The sequence below is a fragment of the Tursiops truncatus genome, chromosome 3 (genome assembly GCF_011762595.2).
Source record: "Tursiops truncatus isolate mTurTru1 chromosome 3, mTurTru1.mat.Y, whole genome shotgun sequence".
Taxonomy (NCBI): Eukaryota; Metazoa; Chordata; class Mammalia; order Artiodactyla; family Delphinidae; genus Tursiops; species Tursiops truncatus.
The window spans coordinates 35,777,390-35,796,856 of NC_047036.1; the positions used below are offsets into that span (position 1 = coordinate 35,777,390).

Consider the following 19,467-nt stretch of genomic DNA (forward strand, 5'->3'; position numbering starts at 1 on the left):
GAAATTCACACATGCTTAGCACCCAATTTGGGAGTTAATTTCTTTGTCTGAAGTATAAGAATGATAAACCATCAGTATAAATTCCTCCATACTAGACAAATAGCTCCTTGAAGGCAAGACCATATATCTTGTAAATCTTTATTTCTGATGGAAGCAGAGTACCTTGCTTATATCAGGTCTGCACATTTTTTGAATAATGAATTAATGAGTTAGTGAATTAATGGACTGAAATGAAATGAATGACTGTATTTTAAAATAGCATATTAGCTGATTTCTTGCCTAAACTGTTAGTTCAGGAGGGAAAAAAGAATACTCAAATATCTGAAATATTTCTCTAAAACTTTATTCAAAGTTACTCACCTCACTGTTAATAAGGTGTACAGTTTATGCTCTGTGCCAGTATTAGTAGACCTGCCCATTGCCGGCAATGGACTTTGAGAAAACCCATTTCCTGACACCCCAAAAGTTAAATTACTCTTTTCAAAACATACCAAACTCCCAATACTTGCAGAAGTATTACATGCACCATTTTCCCACCAATCTTTAAATCTGAACTTAAGTTATTAATCTACATCCGTGGATGTTAAAATGAAGTCATTTTAACAAATTATGACTGTACAAATCAAAACACCGCTAGTTAATATTAGACAAAGAGTATTTTACAAACACTACATTACATATTACCTTGCAATCTGAAACTTACATTTTATATTTGTGTAAGTTTATTTTAGATAACTGAAACGTCACAGAATTCAATGGCAAATTTTAAAAAATTTAGTTCTGTACATTAGTTCCAACTATCTCTATTTTACAATCTATAAGGCTCATGTCATAGTTCAGCACCAAAAAGATCTACAAAACTGTCTAACCAGTCTTATTTATTCCATACGATGGTTTTTGTTGGTTTTTTCTTTTTTTTTTTAAGGTGAAAGTCTGAAAAAATGCTTTATATATCCTACTTCCAGACCTTGAGAAGTGGGATACTTTTTGGCTGGTCATACTATGTAAAAACTTCGGTTGTACCTTTTAATTTTCATTGAACAGATACAAAAACCAAAAAGGATACTTACAACATGAGTTTCGGTTGTCAGTCTTTAAGTTGAATTTATAACACTGAAGCATCAGAAATAACCTAATAATAATGCCCTGCCCCTATCCTTCCTTTTTGTTTTAAATTTTTAAAAGGCAGACATAAAAATGTTTTATTTATTCTTCAAAATAAGGTGCAAAGAAGGATTGCAACCACCAACTTCCTCATACACAACTCCAATAACATCTCAATGTTGTTCCGCAAAATACACCTTGAACTGAGTCAGGAGCAGACCTAGAGTTACATCCATGTTTTCTATACCAGACGTCTGCTCAATGCCAGCATCTCTCTGTTCACAGAGGTCATTACAGTAACGCATCACTGCTGGCCTGGATTTAAAGCAACGGTTTTTAGAACTAGTGTAACTGTCCCAACTCTTCTCCTTCTTTAGGATTCATAAATTCTAGAAAAAGAGTATGTCTGTCTTGCCATTTTTAAACAGGGTTTGTGCACATCTCAGTAAGACCACATTCCCTAAACCAGAAAGTTTTTTCAAAAACCACAGGAACTTTCAGTAATCTTGTTTGTTCAAAGTATAAAATTCTTACGTGTTTAAAAAAATTAAAATTGGAGACTAGTACCATTGCTTTCTTCGCCAGAAGTGCACAATTCATCACACTACATTTAAAAACTAAGCTTCATGCATACAAATGGCCAGAGGGGTATGAAGTTTTACAGAGCCCTTAACATCATTCGAGTACATTAAGCATTGGCTAAACCACAACAGGAAGCATGTTAGGAAACTGAGCAAAGAGACTTTCCCAAGAACACGATAATTTTCCAGGCTCCATGTCAGTCACATAAAAATTGAAGCAACATGTAATCCTTTAAAATTGTCCCCAGACAACCCATTCCCCCAACCGTTCCCATACATACCCCCCGCCCCGAAGTCCTCCACCTCACAGAAGTATCTTAATGCTCCCCGTTACTGATGACAGCTGCTTCAGGTTCTGCTGCTGTTGCAGGGAGTCTTGGCACTTTCTTAGCAGGGCTTGGAATATGCTAAAATCAAAAGAAAAAAGTTGTTGCCTCTTAGTGTTTTTTTTAAGGAAGAGTCAAGTTGCTAATTAAAGTTCTAGTAGGAAAACTGATAGAGGGCAACTTTGGAGAGGCTTATGCTCAATATATATTCTATATAACTTTTCACGGAGGGAGCTAAATATCTCTTCTTTACTTTATGGTGAATTTATTATACAATTATCCGTGTAGCAAGAGAGAGGAAGGACACGGAGATCCACCATACCCAGTATTTCACTTGTCACATCTTGTGTTTGCAACTCAAACACTTGTGGCTTGACTTGCTACCTCGAGGAGCAAGACTATGCATTTAGCAAATCTGTGATGAGTGGATAAGATTAATAACTTCAGAGTTTTCAAAGTCCTCAGTCTGAAGGCTGGCTCTGATCCTGGTTAAGTCATTTAACTTTTTTCAGCCTCATCTCTAAAATGGGCACAGTATCATTTAGGTCAAGGGGGTTCTTTTAAGGATTAAATTTAAAAATTAAATTAAATTAATTAGAAAATGAAAAAAGTGGCTAGCAGCACGTAATAGGAATTCAAATCATAGCTATTTCTGTTCCTTCTTGACAACTGGAGACAGATTAGACAGTAGGCTGAGAGAAGGGATGTGAGGGGCTCAACATCCTGCCCCTACTTCATCTCTCACCAAGACACACACCACAGGTGAGCCTTCTCTCTAGATCAGTTTTCCTTTAAATTCTGGTATTGTTAACAAAACCTCGTATTTAGTGTGCACTTAAAAATGCTAATAATTTAACTGCAAAGCACTTTATACAACTGGAAAATGGCATAGCTAGAATGCAATACCAGAGCCCTGGCTCTGAATCACACTGCTTTATTGACATTCCTTTAAGTTGCTAAATCTCAGTTAGATCCCCTAAGCCCTAAGATCTGAGGATAGAAATTTCTTACCCTGTCAAAGCCCAGAACCAAACACAATGAGCTTTCTTTACCTCAGTTGCTGTGCTTGAATGCACAAGCCCTACGCCTTCATCCAAAGTGTCATCATTTGGAGAGGGGCGCCGAGCGTAAGTTCTTCTGTGCTTCTCATCTACTCGAACTAGGTACCATGTTCCTTCAAAGAGTGAGTCTATTGAACTCTGGGGAATATAGCTGACTAAAGGAAAGGCGGAGAATGTGAAAAATTGGTTATGACATACAGCTCATCTGGTAATAAAACTAAAGATAAAATTTGCTATTTCCCCATAATTTTCACCAGCATCAGGTACGTACCGAATACCGCCTAGATATCTGGACTAATCTGACACATCACATGTTGAATGCTATTAGAGCCCTCCAATAGGCTTCTGGGTATGTATCAACAATTTAATATTTTTACCCAAGTGATGAGTGTCCTCTCGGAGCTTCATGTTTTCAGCAAAGACATCTGGTGCCACGCAAGTTCTTGAGTCAAGCCTTGATTTAAGATCACACAAGCTTGCTATTATTTTATCAAGAGCAGACCCTAAAACAGCAAATAATTCCAACATTAAAAGACTAAAAATAGCATGCCACAAAGCCGGAACAAAATGTTGCCAAATGAAAAAAACAACTTTGCATTTCTTCAGAACTACTGGCTATTGTTTAGTTAAAAGATAAGCTGTTATTTATTTGGCACAGCTTCCGCTGACCTCTCACTAAATGTTTGTTCCGTATCAGCCAGTAGACAAGCTAGGAAATAGGTGGGATTTGAAACTATAAATAACTTGTCTACAGTCAACCTACAGTACAGTTTTAGAGTAATGCCAAGTCTTCCATCAGTTTTCCTCCATATTTTTGCTCCTCCCTGCTCAGGGAAGGCACAAAAGTGTCCTTAAATACAGCTAAGACCATACCCTTATAAACATTAGACAACTCAGTAAACCAACCAAGAAATGGCCTGGTATTATTCACTCATATGATCAGACTCAGTCATTGGTGTGAAGACTCAAAAGCCACCTGCCTTAAATAGGTATGCTTCCCTTTCTCTACCTACGTCCCCTGGCTACATATCCTTTAAAAATGAGATAAAAGAGAAAATAAAGTTACTTGCCAAAGAAGGAAAAGTCACACTATGCCATTAGGAAAAAAAAGTTTCAGCTGATTATACATTTTTTTCTGACTTGGAAGGAAGGAAAGATATTCTGACTCAGACATAATCCTGCCCTTTACCCAGTTAAGGCAGATTTTCGGAGAGTATGTTGAAAGAAGTAATGAAGATTAAAATGTCATAATGATCTATGGGACAGATTCAAGCACTCACTTGAGAAGCCTGCTAAGTCAACCTTACCACAGTAGGTTCTCAAGACATTCTTGTTGAAAGACTCAGCATTTACCTGGTGTGGCATCTTGTGTAACTCTGAGGGAGTACAGAGTGGCAGCTAAACCAGAACCATAAGAGAACACACCAATCCTCTTTCCTGCCAGCTGCTGAGGTGAGTACCTGTGTAGGAGGGAAAAAAACATTAAAAAGCTCAACTGATCCAGCTACAATGGGTGGAAAACCACGAGTTGGAATAAAATTCATCCTAGGCCTAGGGATCTAACCTAAAGCTTTACTATTACAGTAAGCAGACCGAAAACAAGAATTCTCATCTCTCTGGGAATGATGGGGTTTTTGAAAGTTATCATGTCCTAATGTAAGTTATTTGCCAGCTGGGGTTCAACTGTAGGTCAAGAATAATAAAACCAGGACTTCCCTGGTGGTGCAGTGATTAAGAATTCACCTGCCAATGCAGGGGACACGGGTTCAAGCCCTGGTCTGGGAAGATCCCACATGCTGCAGAGCAACTAAGCTCATGCGCCACAACTACTGAGACTGTGCTCTAGAGTCCGCGAGCCACAACTACTGAGCCCACGTGCCACAACTACTAAAGCCCGCGCTCTGCAATAAGAGAAGCCACCGCAATGAGAAGCCTGCCCACTGCAACAAAAAGTAGCCCCCACTCACCGCAACTAGAGAAAGCCTGCATGCAGGAACAAAGACCCAACACAGCCAAAAAATAATAAATAAATAAATTTATTTTAAAAAAAAAAGAATAATAAGGCCATGAGAACAATAGTCAGGAAAGCAAGTATGAAATTAAATACTCTGGAATAATTGTACCCTCATCCCATATGTCCTTCAAGTCAATAGACAATAGGCTAGAGAGCCTGGAAATAAAATACCATTCTGCGACCTGCCACCAACATGCCTGACACCAGATCTGGTCTTAGAAATCTAACATCTCCGAACGAGGGGAGTGAATCAGCGGAAATTTATACTTACTGTGCAAGAACGGAAGCAAGGGAGCCATACACTGAGGATGTGTACATATTTCCATTTTGATTTGACACAAGCAAAGATGCCTTTGTTTTCTGATTGAAGAGTTCTGAACTAGCCTTCATAAATGCCTTTTCCACATCTCTATCGAAGTAGGTATCTTCTAACTTAACATCCCTGAAAGATTTAGAAAAAAGAAAATCTTACGTTATTCAAAGACTGTATTTTTATTATATTACTTAGTGGACCTAACTATAAGTGTGTATGATTCTGATTTCCCATTTATTAAAAACCAAGTAGCAGTATGCTAATTGCTAGGTAAGATATAACAGTTGTACATATATGGTCCTTTTTCTGAAAGGTTTTTTAATCAAATTAAAACAACATAATTCTAATGGGTTAATAACCCACTAAAGCTGTCATCACCAAACAGAATATACTACTATTTCAAGTCCATAATAATGTCCATTTAGTTAGAAAAGTCACATTATAGGAGCCAAGTCTTAAAAAGTTGAATAGAATTTTATCAGAAGGAGAAGAGACACAGGAAAGGAGAAACAGAATGAGTCTAACAGGTATAGCATACTAGGAGGCCCTAGAAGTGGGGAAAACGTGGAAGGAGTATGAAAGCAGACGTCAGCAGTGGCTATGTGCAGGATGGATATGGGCACAGGGGCTCGGGAGAGGCAGGGAGAAGAGTTAAGAGGCTGCTCTATAAATACAGACACTTGTGGGGCTATATTATTATGGTGACAATGGCAACAGATCTAAAAAGAGGAAATCAGAAAATCTGAGTAGAAATGACTAAAGAATTCATGTAGGTAAGCGACCACCTCTCTGGGACTCAGCTTCTTCAGTGATTACATAAATAGGTTAGACAAGATGACTTCTTTTGACTAAAATTTTCATGTCTGTACAAATATTGGTTTCACAGATATAAAAAATACTCTCACATAGAAGGGAAAAAATCATAATTCCTCTTACCCAAAGGCTTCCAGGCCACTATAGATACTATTTTTATCTCTGTTCTGGTCATTAAGGAAGTCATTCAGCAACATCCGAGCTACAGATTTCTGAACCAGTTTACAATAGGGTGAGTGGAAGATCATGAAACCAAAATCATTCAAGGTGAAATCTCTATCATTTCCCTCTGAAAGAGAAATCCAAAGAAATTATGAAATTCATTTAAGCCACTAACTTTTGAAGTTTGATTTTAGAACAGGGCTGGGATGTTTTTATATCTTTAAGCAGCAACCAAAAATACACTGTATAATGAAACATCTCTATAGTTTAAAATGTTTATCAAAAAGACATCTAGAAATAGAACAATATACACTACTGTATTACTGGTTTTCAAACTGAACTATCACAACCCATTAGTGGGTTGTGTAATCAATTTAGTGGGTCAGGGCCAGTATATATTTTTTTAACCTTAATAATTAAGAGGTTTTTGTTTGTTTGTTTGTTTGTGCTTTGTTTTTAATGAAACAGACTAGAGTAGAAAATAGCAAACTGTATAACCCGCAGCATGGGCAGGAAATTTCATGACACTTTAGTTTCCATTTAACTGCACATACAATGTAAAGGATACGTTTTACTGTGGGTCCTAGTAAAAAGTTAGAAAATCATTGTATTGTTAAATACCGGCAAACAGTATGATATTTTACATACTTCAAGAATGCTTCTTATGCAAAGCCACTATGTTACCTAATATCTGTTATTGAATATTATTTTTACCCCAAAGTTGGACTATGGAAAAAGCATACTTTATATGATATGGTGTGTTTTAATAGCATTAATTCGAATACTGTCCTTCTCAGTACCTCAAGAACTTTCTCAGGGTTAAAGATGGAGATTGATGATGACACGAAAAAAGCAAGTATGAATTCACAGCTCAAGTGCAAAAAGACTATGTGGGCAGGGGGATCACTTTGGTATAATTTATTTTCATTAGAGTTTTCTTCAGATCACAGTTGCAAACTAAAACCTTGTGAGAATACCTCTCTCAGAATATGTACAAAATTCAAGTTACTTTCTTTTACCCTGCTTTTGATTTTCTTACTGGGGGTAAGTCATCCTAAGTATTTTTATAGAAATACACTACATTTGGAAAGTTTACCTGTTCTCTTAAATTACACATTCCCAGAAACTATGGGAAAACTATGCTATTTGGTGGGTGAGAAAGAAATGGTTTAAGGAGACACTAATGAAGGATGCCCAAGAAGTAGTTTCTCACTAAAGACAGTCGGCACATTATACTGCCTTCAACAGAAAACAAAACCGAGGAAAATAGATAAAGCCCACCTTTCTGCCACTGGGCATAGATCTTCTTGCGGTAGACAGAATAGCAGCGGTCTAATGCACTGAGGTAGCACTGAATGGACAGTTTTCCATCTACTATAGGATATTCAGAAAGCATATCAGGCTTGTAAAAGTCATAGGCATGTTGCATATGTGTCCCACGAAGTCCTATTAGAACAAAAAAGAAAGAGGTCCATGTATCTCTGCTTTCTGATGTATGTTAGTAAGCATATTGCATCATCTGGGAACTTCCCTTTAATCTAGTCAACTCACTACTCACAGAAGAGAAGTCACAAGGTGAAACCAATATGTAATTCAAATGAAGCATAACAATATCCACGGACAGGCCTAAGACCCTTTGGATACACAACATTTTATGCAAGTTTCATATACCTAACCAGGAGATCATAACTGCTCTACTGAACTGAAAACAAATTATTGTATGACTATGGCTAAGTTATGTCTCCCAGTTATTACTTAAACCCAACTTAAACCCATTTTACTCCTCTGTAAAGTGGGGATGACATCACTTACCTCATACAATTGCTATGAAGACTAAATATAATACACATAAAGCACTTAGCAGGTAGTGCCTGCATTTAATGATCACCAAGTACTAGCTTCTATTTTTATTTTCAAATTTCTCAGCATATTGTACAAATTAAAAAAAATGCTTTCCCAGACACTCACCTCGTTCAAAAATTAAAGGAGCATTAGGCCCAATTAGCATAGCAACGGCTCCAACTCCACCTGTAGGTCGAGCATTTCCTGTGGCGTATACAGCAATATCCCCTGCAACTACCATGGCATACCGTCCTGAAAAATGTTTTGTATTATATACAAGAATGTGATCAACACTCTAAATATCATACATATAAACCGAATCTGTTATATTTTCCCAGAATATCCTTTCCCCATCTTTGGTAAAGAAAAAAAAAAATTCTGACTAAATTTTGATAGATAATTTTGTCCTACATGATAAAGATAACCAATTCATAATTCAGATAAGCTGAAAGTCATAGCTATCTTTCTGAACATGTTCAAACAAGCATAACTGGTAAGTGTGCATACGGCATTAATTAAAGGTCATTTGGGCGTTTTCACCTTCAAGGAGAGTTTCTTTGGAATAATATGTAACATACCATCCCAAGAGCTGGACTCAATCCAGTTAACAGCATTGAAGACAGCAGCTGTGCCTCCATAGCACGCATTAGTTGTGTCTATTCCTTCTATATCCGTATTCCCAGACTCTTCAAAGAGCTGCATCAAATTCGTCTTCACTGACTTTGATTTGTCGATGATTGTCTCTGTTCCAACTTCTAGCCGCCCAATGCAATCATAAGAAAGGCTATTTCTCTCCATAAGATTCTGGACCACAGTCATGCAAAGAGAGTTGATATCTTCTCTATCTGTGCAGAAGCCCATCTTGGCCTGGCCCAGGCCAATAGTATACTTTCCAGCATCTACACCATCATATTTTTCCAACTCTGCTTGATCAACATATTGAGAAGGAAAATAGATCTCAAGGGCAACAATCCCCACATCTTTTGGCCAGCAGGCTTCTGTGTTCAAAGGAAGTGACCCAGGCATGGTGAAAGAACTTTAGAAAGAAAAACAGAAAAAACATTGTTGTAGATTATAGGTTGCAGACTGTCAGGTTCAAACTTAAGAAATCAACATTGAGACTTTCATTATCACCTAAAATATTAATTTCTAAGTTTAGTTTACTTAGGGGGTCAATTTTAATATGTGAAAGTAGTAATTATAGTATGACTGGAGTTATTATTAACTCCATTATTATTTAAAATTATCATCTTTTAGGGACTTCCCTGGTGGTCCAGTGGTTAAGACTCCACGCTTCCACTGCAGGGGGCACAGGTTCAATTCCTGGTCGGGGAACTAAGATCCTGCATGCCCCAGGGCAAGGCCAAACAAAACAAAAAAATTATCATCTTTTAGAAAGGCTTGCACTTTATTCAGAGCTGGATATATTTTGATTTAAAATATGATTATTAGAGGTAAAGAAAACTCAAATAAGATTCTTCTATGTTGTAAAGAACTGTAAGATAAAATACAATGACAATTTAGTAATAAGGCCCACAAATCAGAAGTCAAGTATCTGATCTATTCCTGGCCCCTCAAAAAGTTTAAAAAAAGTCATTCATTCATTTATCATAAGTATATTGATTATTCATAGCTATTGACTTTATGGGACTTTAAAACTGTTAGAACAAACAATATTGCAGTCTTTATTGATCTAAACAATACCAGTAAGTAGAAAAGCCACACTGTCAAGTCTACCATAGCAATCTACTCAAGGCCCCTGCTATTATAATCCCAGCTTTCCAAAGAAGCCCCACCCAGAACCCAAATGATTAAAATTTAAAGCAAAGACAAGTTTCTGGACCCATAACAGTCAAAAGTCAATATTCTATACTTTCTACAGCTGGTGTATAGGCAATAAATGATCTTAAAATCACAAGGTTATCACTTAGCTTCTAAATCAGGCAAAAAAACCCCAAAACAGATTCAAATTTGAAAACTGATAATCCACACATTATTTGTGTGGCATCTTAGATAACACCTCTTAAAACAACCCCTTCTGTTTGAAAAAGGGCCTTAAAAAGTTGGACTGTTGCCACACTGTAAACTAGTGTCTAGATTTATTTACCAACAGTAAAAAGTTGGTAGCCACTAGTTGCTAGCCTCAACACTCAAGAGTGTTGCTATGGCCTACGGGTAAGTCACATAACCTATCAGAGCCTCAATTTCTTTAGAGGTTGTATCAATCAGAAAAAGAGAAATTATTCTAGATATTTCTAACAGAGGAGGATTTAATACAGGGAAATGGTTACCAACTTGTTGGCTGGGCTAGAGGAGCAAAGGGGAGGAAGGTGGTTGCTATTCAGACCCCATGAGCTCACATTCCTACTGAGGCTGCCAGAGCTCCTGGTCCCAGCACCTCTGCTGCTGAGGTAGAGCCAAAGCCCCACACTCTTGCTGCTGCTGCCACTGACAAAAGGCAAATCCTGTATCTATGTCATTTGTCCTCTGCCACTCTGCCAACTCAGGTGTAGCATTAGGGATAATGAAATTACAGACTATTGCCATAGTGCGTTGCTAATTATTGAAATCTTGAGAAAATATCTAAAGCAGAGAAGCTGTCCTTAAATCATGAGATCTACCCTTAGCCCATAGGTTATCAAGGTATGAGTATAGTAAAACCTGAAAAATAAGCACCTGGAAATATAATCACAAGATCTAAGTCAAAGGTCTTAAGAAAATCTTCCTTCTAAATACAAGAATTTTTCATGAAAATTTTGTCTCAATTATTCACACATATCCTGGGTTGCAATTGTGGATTCCTTCCTGAGGGTCATAGTCAGAAAAGTTTGAGAGTCACCATTTTACACAGTCACTGGTGCTCTGTGGAGAATGGATCTGAGTTAGGAAGTTGATACAGAAGCCCAATGAGATGTAGGTCATTAACTAGATCAATTACTACACGAAGAGTAAAGGAACAGCTTCAAAAAAATATGGAAGCAGAAAACTGGCAGAAATTGTGACTGACTAGATAGTAGGAAAAGGATGAAGTACTGAGGATGACTTCAGATTTCTAGCCTCCACTGTTTTATTTCTTGACAGAATCACTCACTGTCAGATACACAAGTGAACAGAGAAGCACCTCTCCAGTTTGTCCTATCTTTCCCCTGTTCCATGCAAACCCATCAATTTTATGATAATCTAAACTCTGCTACACTGAAGTTGAAATGAAGACATAAAGGGACTATCTAATATGTCATAAGGCAGATTCTAAGTTTATAGTAAATAGGTTAAAGTCCTCTGCATAGTCCACAGAAAAAAACTCAACTAGTGTTAAAAACAAAAACACAGTCCACATACTTATAGAAGAACCCCTCCTATATGCTACCCTTTAAGTCACCAAAGCAGAGGCAGTAGGATTAACTACCTTCCCAGCCTTTCCCACAAGGTTAACCTTTAGATTCTTTTCAACTCTTCAAACCGCTCTAAACATGCTGAGGACAGTATAATTTTCCCTGCCTGGCCCAACAGCTTGCAGTGCTGTTGGAAATAAAATGGACAAATATGTATATAATCTTCTGAAGATATAAACCAGTTTATGAAAAGCCAGAAAGAAGGCTTTAATTCCAGAATTACTCCGTATTTACCATAATCTAACTAGCTCTGATCAGTCACTGCTATATGGTACTTACTAAGTAAGGTGTAACTCTATTTTTAAGCCTCCTAGAGTTAAATAAGTGACTTGTTTCATTTGAGGGGAAAAAAAGGTAGCTAAACTAAAATAGCCCATACCCATCAGAGCGACTCATGAAAGCGAATCATGCCTCTGATCTTGATGTGGAAAAAATTTTTACATTGTCTGAACTCAGTCAATATTGCTCGTTCTCTGAGGATTTTTGACAGCCAAGGTGTTTTCATTACATTCCTGGTAAAACACCATCTAATTTGAAATATTTACCTTTTGGTTGAAATTGAGGGAGAGTGAGAAAAGTAGAAAAAAAGAGAGAAATTAATACAGGGAGTAACTGCCTTCATGGCATTTTGAACAACAAAAAGATTGATATAGTTTAGGGTCTATAATCTTTACTTTTAACTATCCTGTTGTGTGCTCTTATGTTGTGCTCTCAAATGCTCTCTGAAGTAGGCCAGAAAAATTAGAAAAGGAGAAAAAAAAGGCCAGCTAAAGACCTGGTATGTTCACATTATAGCATTAACTTTAGTCAAAGAATGGGATATTCTGGTTAATTCACTATTCTAAATATCACAAAAATTTTCTAAATAGAATACAGTTTAAACATCTGACAGTTTAAAAAATTACCTGCATGTATTCTTAATCTTTTGGAAAAAGCAGGCTCATAAGAGGAGCTCCATGGTAATACAAGAAAGCAATAGCTTCAAATATTTAGATTATTGGTTCAAACACATTTGTAACCACTGTCCAATCTTACATAAACATTCAATCTACAGCCCTGATGGATATCTTTCGAGGCTGTAATTCAGAAAGCACTATTGGCACACATGCTTACCTGTGATTGTTTCTGACTAAGCAGTTTATACGGTTACATTTTATTATCTAGATTTTTTTCTCTTATGAGTGAACGCTTATTTTTAAGATTAGTTTCTAGATTTTAAACATTAGTCTCACAAACACAAAATCAGTCTCCTGAAGCATTATGGCATTAACTAATGGTTAAAGACAAGGTGTAATCCTAGCATGGGTTTTAAGAATGTGTGGTGTACACAAATGGTTATTTGTCTCAGGATAAAAATTAAATTTCCCCCTTCCATTAGAAAGGAGCACTTTCCGTTAGCAGCATGACAGGATGCCATACCTGTGCGAGGGATAAAGAACGGCAGTCTCCAGGTCTGTCACTCTGTTTCCTCCTTCAGGCACTAGGAATTTCAAATAAGAACCTCTTTTAAAGTCATAAATCACCACACAAATTCAAATAATGACTCCAATTCAAAGTGAGTTCAAAGAAACATTTCCTTGTCCAATTACATTATGTAGAACAGAGTTTGACTTTGCTTAGAAAAAATGGTACTTAAGGCTTATAAAACATTTTTCTCCTTATCTTATTAGCTCTTACAGTGGTAGGTTCGATCCTGGTAATGAACTGACGTGAGTAGTTCTATCACTGATTCAGGCTTTAAACCAAATATGATGCTGGGAGAGTTGTAGTCTTCTTTACTAAATTAGGGTTTTCAAGAATTGGGGGAAAGGAATATAAATGAGTTGTACTAGGCTAATAAATTTCTGGAGTAAAGAGGCTTACATATTCAAGAGCTTGCTCTGCACTTGGGAGTTTGTGACTTGAACAATTTGTGCCTCTCTGAGCTTCAATTTCCTCATCTGTAAAATGGAGCTAATACCTGCCCTCCCAGTTCATTGTGAAGGATGGTTGAGAAGATAAAATATGTGAATAATATAAAGCATTTACTATTATCCTAGCTCTCAGTATTTTTCAAACAAAGTATGTATCTTTCTAGCAAGACCTAATTATCTTCATTTATTTAATCTTACGCTCCTAGTTTTCAACATGGTCACTTTCACCTGCCCCAACCTTTTAGAAAGTGATTTTCCCCTTAGTGCTTGGTTAAAAAGGTAGTTATTTGATATCAAGACCAAGGAGCATTAAGCTTTATCATCATTTAAATTATGTGGAAACAAAATGATGTGGAAACAAAATGCTTTGGAGCATTTTCCTCAGTCCACCTGTTTTGAAGGGTTGTTACTTGAGACAACAGGTCCTGTTTAACGCAAACAATTAATTACCTTTGCTCTCTATTTAATTGTTGGTGAATATAGCATCCGCCCTTGCCTGATTAACTGGAGACTACCCTCAGCTGCTGTTTAGTAACGCTTTACTTCTTTTACACGATTAGATCATTTAAGAGCTTAGAGACTTAGTTCCTTTCCCTTCATTAAGTTCACCACCCCCATCCCATAAATCGATACTGAGGTTTGTGGGAAAAGACTTCTATATTCCAAAAAACCTCCGATTCCAGGATGATATATACATTTTGAGAAAATAACTTTTTGTTCCTTATTCTCTCAAATTATCCCTTTGTAATCTGCAAATTAAGCATTCCATGGGGACTAGTTCTCACTGGTGGAGGGGGGGCGGGGACATGATTCCTTCTTAAGTGTTGAGACTATTTAAATAACTTAATAATATTTCTTCTTGAAACCACATTTGCATATGCATTTGACACTATTTTCATCAAGGACATTTCTCTTGAACTGACAATATTCCCTCTTTCAATTTTGATTATTTAAACTGGGGAGGGAGGTTAGGTGGGAAGGCAGAGAGAGCAGGAGGGAGAAGGGAGAAAGAGAACTCCAGCGCACAAAAGAAAGCAAAGAAAGACAGAAGAAGAAAGAAGATTCACAGAGGACTGCCATGTTACTTAAGCTCTCAGGAGAAAGAGAGGCCTGGAGTCCAGGAAAGGAAATGGAGCAATCAATGCCACTTTGGGGAAGAGTCAATCAGAAAGGGATTAGGCTTTCCACTCTCTTCTGCAATTGCTAGGAGCGTTCTCTATCCTGACTAAAACAGCAGTGCCGAAGTCTCAAGCAGGTCATCAGCTTATTTCTAACAGAAGGTCTTTTCAGAGCAAGTGATAGAGGGAAGCAGCGTGGCTCAGACAGCAGTTTATGAATCACAAGCGGCCGGGCAGGTTATCACAAAGCATGTTTGGAGGAGACTCCTGAGCTGAAATATAGGCGTTTCGAGTTTGGCAAAGATTAAAACTGAAGAATGATAAGACGGCCTAGGGCCAATCAACTTTCTCCTGGGGTTTATTCAGTGTTCTGAATTCCTCCTTCTGGCTCCCTCGTTACCCTTGATTCAAACAAATGGTCGGAGAAGTTCACCCAGTACACATTTTGGTACACGATAAACCACAAGCAGTTACCTGCTGATCTTTTTCACTATTACAGGAGAGAAATCCAGGAATCCTTTTTAACTGAGAATGACCCTTTCCTCCTTAGGAGCAAGCAAGCAAAACTACTGTTAGGAAAGCCTTGCCCACACCTGTACAACTCTGGTCCAGTTCCCTAAGTAAAAATCACAGACACCCTGCCTCCCCCCAGAGGGACTGGTCTGCTTATCAGAGATTCTACTCATATTTCAAGGTCCTGTTTTAAGCTCCCTCTTCCAGGAAGGTTTCCTAGAGCTTTCTAATCAGGGCCCTGCACTCCTACAGCAGGTATGTCATTCACACCTACACTGAAGCCTTCATATTCTACTCTCAATGGAAAACTAGTTATTGGCAGTCTTCTTAAGAATACTGGATACTTAGACTCCTATTGGGAGAAGGGCTATATTTTGATTCTTTTGAAATCCCTTTTAGACCTTGGAGTAAAGGGCACACAGAATTGCTATTTTTTTTTTCTTTTCCCATATCTCTTCCCGCTTGCGTCTCCCTCCCTCCCACCCTCCCTATCCCACCCCTCCAGGCAGTCACAAAGCACCGAGCTGATCTCCCTGTGCTATGCGGCTGCTTCCCACTAGCTATCTACCTTATGTTTGGTAGTGTATATATGTCCATGCCTCTCTCTCGCTTTGTCACAGCTTACCCTTCCCCCTCCCCATATCCTCAAGTCCATTCTCTAGTAGGTCTGTGTCTTTATTCCTGTTTTACCCCTAGGTTCTTCATGACATTTTTTTTCCCTTCAATTCCATATATGTGTGTTAGCATACGGTATTTGTCTCTTTCTGACTTACTTCACTCTGTATGACAGACTCTAGGTCTATCCACCTCATTACAAATAGCTCAATGTCATTTCTTTTTATGGCTGAGTAATATTCCATTGTATATATGTGCCACATCTTCTTTATCCATTTGTCTGTGGACACTTAGGTTGCTTCCATCTCCTGGCTATTGTAAATAGAGCTTCAATGAACATTGTGGTACATGACTCTTTTTGAATTTTGGCTTTCTCAGGGTATATGCCCACTAGTGGGATTGCTGGGTCATATGGTAGTTCTATTTGTAGTTTTTTAAGGAACCTCCATACTGTTCTCCACAGTGGCTGTATCAATCTACATTCCCACCAACAGTAGAATTGCTATTTTTTGAGGGGCTGAATTTGGAGTTATAATTAGAGGAAAAATCTTTTAGATTCAAGTACGCAATAGCAGCAGGCCTCATTACTGAGCTCTTCTCACTATCACTTTCAACATGAGCTGCAGCACCAAACAGTGTCCAGAAGTTTAAGAAAATTGGCGTTCTACTGCTGCTGTTCAAAGCAAATGGTAGGTTTCAATTATTCCTTGAAAAATGTAAGGAGTTCAAATGGAATCAGAAGAGAACATTTGTTGGTCTTATAATCATTCCCAAATGCACACACACCCAACCACGAACCCTGCAAAGATGAAGCCTGTGAGCTTTGGAAGATGAGCTTCTCCTCTACTGCTCTCACTACACTCAGTTAACAGCAAGTGGACATCACCACAAGCTAAGCTTTTAGGGTTGACTAAATTATTAGGAATTGAGTCCTACCACCCTCCCATTAGATTGGGTAACATGTTTTTAATCTAACATTTTTTTACCTATATGTCTTGAGAAACAAAAATATCACACCCTTCTATGATATTTGGTTTCTTTTAATAACCCAGCATAAAATTATGACTCTATATTCCTTTCCAAATGAAACTAAATGGAGATTCTGATATATAGCCCATCAAGCTCCTCCATCCACAACCCCAGTGCATCTCCCTGCATTCAGTTCCACTGACTTACCACTGTTTTTAAATAATGCTAGGGTACCCACGAAACACACATTACACCAATATCAGGGTTTTGCATTTCCTGTGAGAAAAGCTATCTAAAATCTCAATCAAAAAAAATCTCAAAATCAATCCCACAGTTACGAGAAACAAGATGTAAAAGCATCCTGGAGGAATATTTAAGAAAAAAACAAAATGAAAAACAAGGCCCAGGATTAGTCTAACAGATGACGTGGCCTTCTATGGCCCTAAACATAATACCATTTAGCTCTCCCCGTCGGAAACACCTTCTGAGAACTAGGGTTACTGATTAAACTAGAATTGAACTGAACTCGAACTGATTTACGGGCAAACTTACAAACTTAGGAGAGAGACCTACAAAGTTTAGACACACAGAAAAGAAAGTCTTTCTCCTTTCCCATAAGATATGCTATCCCTGCCCTCCGTATCCACAGAAAAATAACTGAAATTTTAAACATAAAGAACACAAACTGCTTAGATGTCTCAAGCTGCAAAGAACCATTTGGCAAAGATACAGGTTAAGGACTTTCAATTAGTCTTCTAACAAATCTGTGCAATAAAAGTCCAAACTCCACCTCAGAAGGAAAAATCTGCTAACTATACAGGCACTTCCATTTGTCTCAATCTTGTCATTTACCTTGCCATTGTTTTTCATGATTCATCCCTGAAACAGAGCAAATGTTACTCAGCAGCAGCCAGAACACATCATCCACTGCAGCAGTTTGGCAAGAGCATCAGCAGGAGGGCAGAGTTGCAGCAGAGGTGAGCAAAGAAGCCTGTGATGCGCTAAACCAAGGCCACGGGGCGAGCATGACCAGCCGGGCCAGCCTCACTTTACCTGTTGTCCAAATCTCTCTCTCCTCCAGGCTGGGTCAGAGTAATTCTTTCTCTACCACTGGTCAGGGCAGGACACACGTTTTTCAAAGACTCCATATACCAAGCTTTGAAATGTCCTTGGTTCAACCCAAACCTATTGTGGGTGAAGACCCTGTGCTTGCCTGCCCATTACATCATCATAGCAAGTCTGGTTGGTCCTGAGGCTACTGGCAGGAGGGAGATACGGAATTTCAAAACACCGAGGAAACCTATATATATATCTTAATGGGCATTAAAAATATGGAGGCGGGAAGGTGGGAAGCAGGAATCTGTGATACCTGAAGCAAGCACAGACGGAAGCAGTCAAGAATTCAAAGTACTCAACCAGGTTAGACCACGGTTGTGATGCTTTCTCGTACCTGAGCTAGGGACGAAGAGTAATGCTGCCCACTTCCCTTTCTCCCAGCAACTCTCTATCTGTGGCAGGACACACCCCCTGCCAACCTACAAGCCTCCATCTAAGCGTGATCTTCCCCATCCTTCGGCGTCCACCCCTAAGCCAAGGCTCCGGGAACACCCTGACAGTCCAACTCCTTTCTCGTCCCCCTCATGTGGGCCCCCCCATCCCCTCAAGGCGGTCACAGCCACTCCCCTGGCACCTCCAGCTCCTATGTCATCAGAAGCCTAGCCCTCAATGCCCTCTCTCCTTCTCCCCTCTGCGACTCGCCTGCCCACATCAGTGGCCCCGGCCCCTCCTAGGACCCACCGCGGTCGGCCCCAGGTCCCTGACAGGGGACGCCCTGCACGGCCCCCGCTCACGGTGCCCCATCTTCCCGGGCTAGGTCCACGCCTCAGCCCAGACCCTGGCGGAACCGGAGCTCCCTCAGGCCTAGTCAAGGACACGGATCCGCTGGGCCCTCACCCTGCTCGCAGGGCCTCAGCAGCCCAGGTTTCTTCCTCCACTCGGGACACTCACCGAAATGTGAGCGGGCAGTGGCCGTGGAAAAGGAACGACCAACGAAGATGCAATCCGCGGCGCCTCCCCTCCCCACCAGCTTTATAGCCACCGACCCACCAGACTCCGGCACGGCCCGGAGTCGGTGGGAGGCGGGACCATGGACCTAGCAGCCAATCGTGACCGGCAGAGTAGGCCGGTAGCGCCCGCCTCCCTGTCCGGTTTCAACCAATCCGAAGGAAACTAGAGGCGGGCACTCGCTGGGGTGTTCCCTCGTGGCTGGAAGGGCGGGGGAAGGGGCGGGGTCAAAACCGGAGGGCCGAGGAAATGGGGTGAGAGAGTGACGTATGGTGGCCCGAGAGCCGGCCTACCAATGACAGAGCAGCGAGAGACGGCGAGAGCCAACGGGAGCGGAGTGAGAGGTTCTCCGGCCAATTGGAACCCAGTGAGAGGAGATGTGAGCCAATGAGGCCTCCACGTCCCACCACTGGGGAGAGATGGTCAAGTGTGGAAGGCAAGTTGGTCCCTGCTGGAGAGTCTGTCAGGTTGCCTAGCAACCAGAGCTAGGCTTCACCTGTAAAATTTCTGAAATACTTGATTTGAATTCAATCTTAACGTTTTCTAGTTTCCCAGAACATCCAAGTGTGCCTGCATGACAAATTGGAGCAGAATACGTCACCAAGAATTTGTAATTTTGTAAATATTGTAAATATCAGATTTGTAGATACTCAATATTGTCACCTCT

The 19,467-nt window shown here is 39.5% G+C and overlaps 1 protein-coding gene across 4 annotated transcripts; it reads right to left on the reverse strand.

Annotated features, from left to right (window-relative positions):
- Positions 1-327: 327 nt before the first annotated feature.
- On the reverse strand, positions 328-18,874 carry HMGCS1 (3-hydroxy-3-methylglutaryl-CoA synthase 1). 4 transcript variants are annotated; one of them, XM_004327025.4, is made up of 11 exons: positions 18,744-18,874; positions 13,028-13,088; positions 8,795-9,252; positions 8,343-8,468; positions 7,656-7,820; positions 6,336-6,501; positions 5,358-5,528; positions 4,426-4,532; positions 3,450-3,575; positions 3,064-3,227; positions 328-2,092 (listed from the first exon to the last, which is right to left on the reverse strand). In XM_004327025.4, exons 3-11 carry the CDS (start codon positions 9,240-9,242, stop codon positions 2,003-2,005), a joined length of 1,563 nt encoding a protein of 520 aa, XP_004327073.1. In that variant the 5' UTR covers positions 9,243-9,252; positions 13,028-13,088; positions 18,744-18,874; the 3' UTR covers positions 328-2,002. The 4 variants fall into 4 exon arrangements, with proteins under 4 accessions (XP_004327073.1, XP_019785637.1, XP_019785636.1 ...); XM_019930078.3 differs by having other exon boundaries at positions 18,690-18,829; XM_019930077.3 differs by lacking the exon at positions 13,028-13,088 and having other exon boundaries at positions 18,744-18,863.
- Between the last annotated feature and the right edge of the window lie 593 nt (positions 18,875-19,467).

Bases quoted from the DNA above. Each gene is read 5' to 3' on its own strand.
- HMGCS1 (XM_004327025.4), bottom strand. From the start codon at position 9,242: ATGCCTGGGTCACTTCCTTTGAACACAGAAGCCTGCTGGCCAAAAGAT. The intron at 3,576-4,425 runs GTAAATGCTGAG...TTGCTGTTTTAG, and splicing joins TACACAAGATGCCACACCAG to GGTCTGCTCTTGATAAAATA. The intron at 2,093-3,063 runs GTAAAGAAAGCT...TTTTGATTTTAG, and splicing joins ATTCAAGCACAGCAACTGAG to CATATTCCAAGCCCTGCTAA.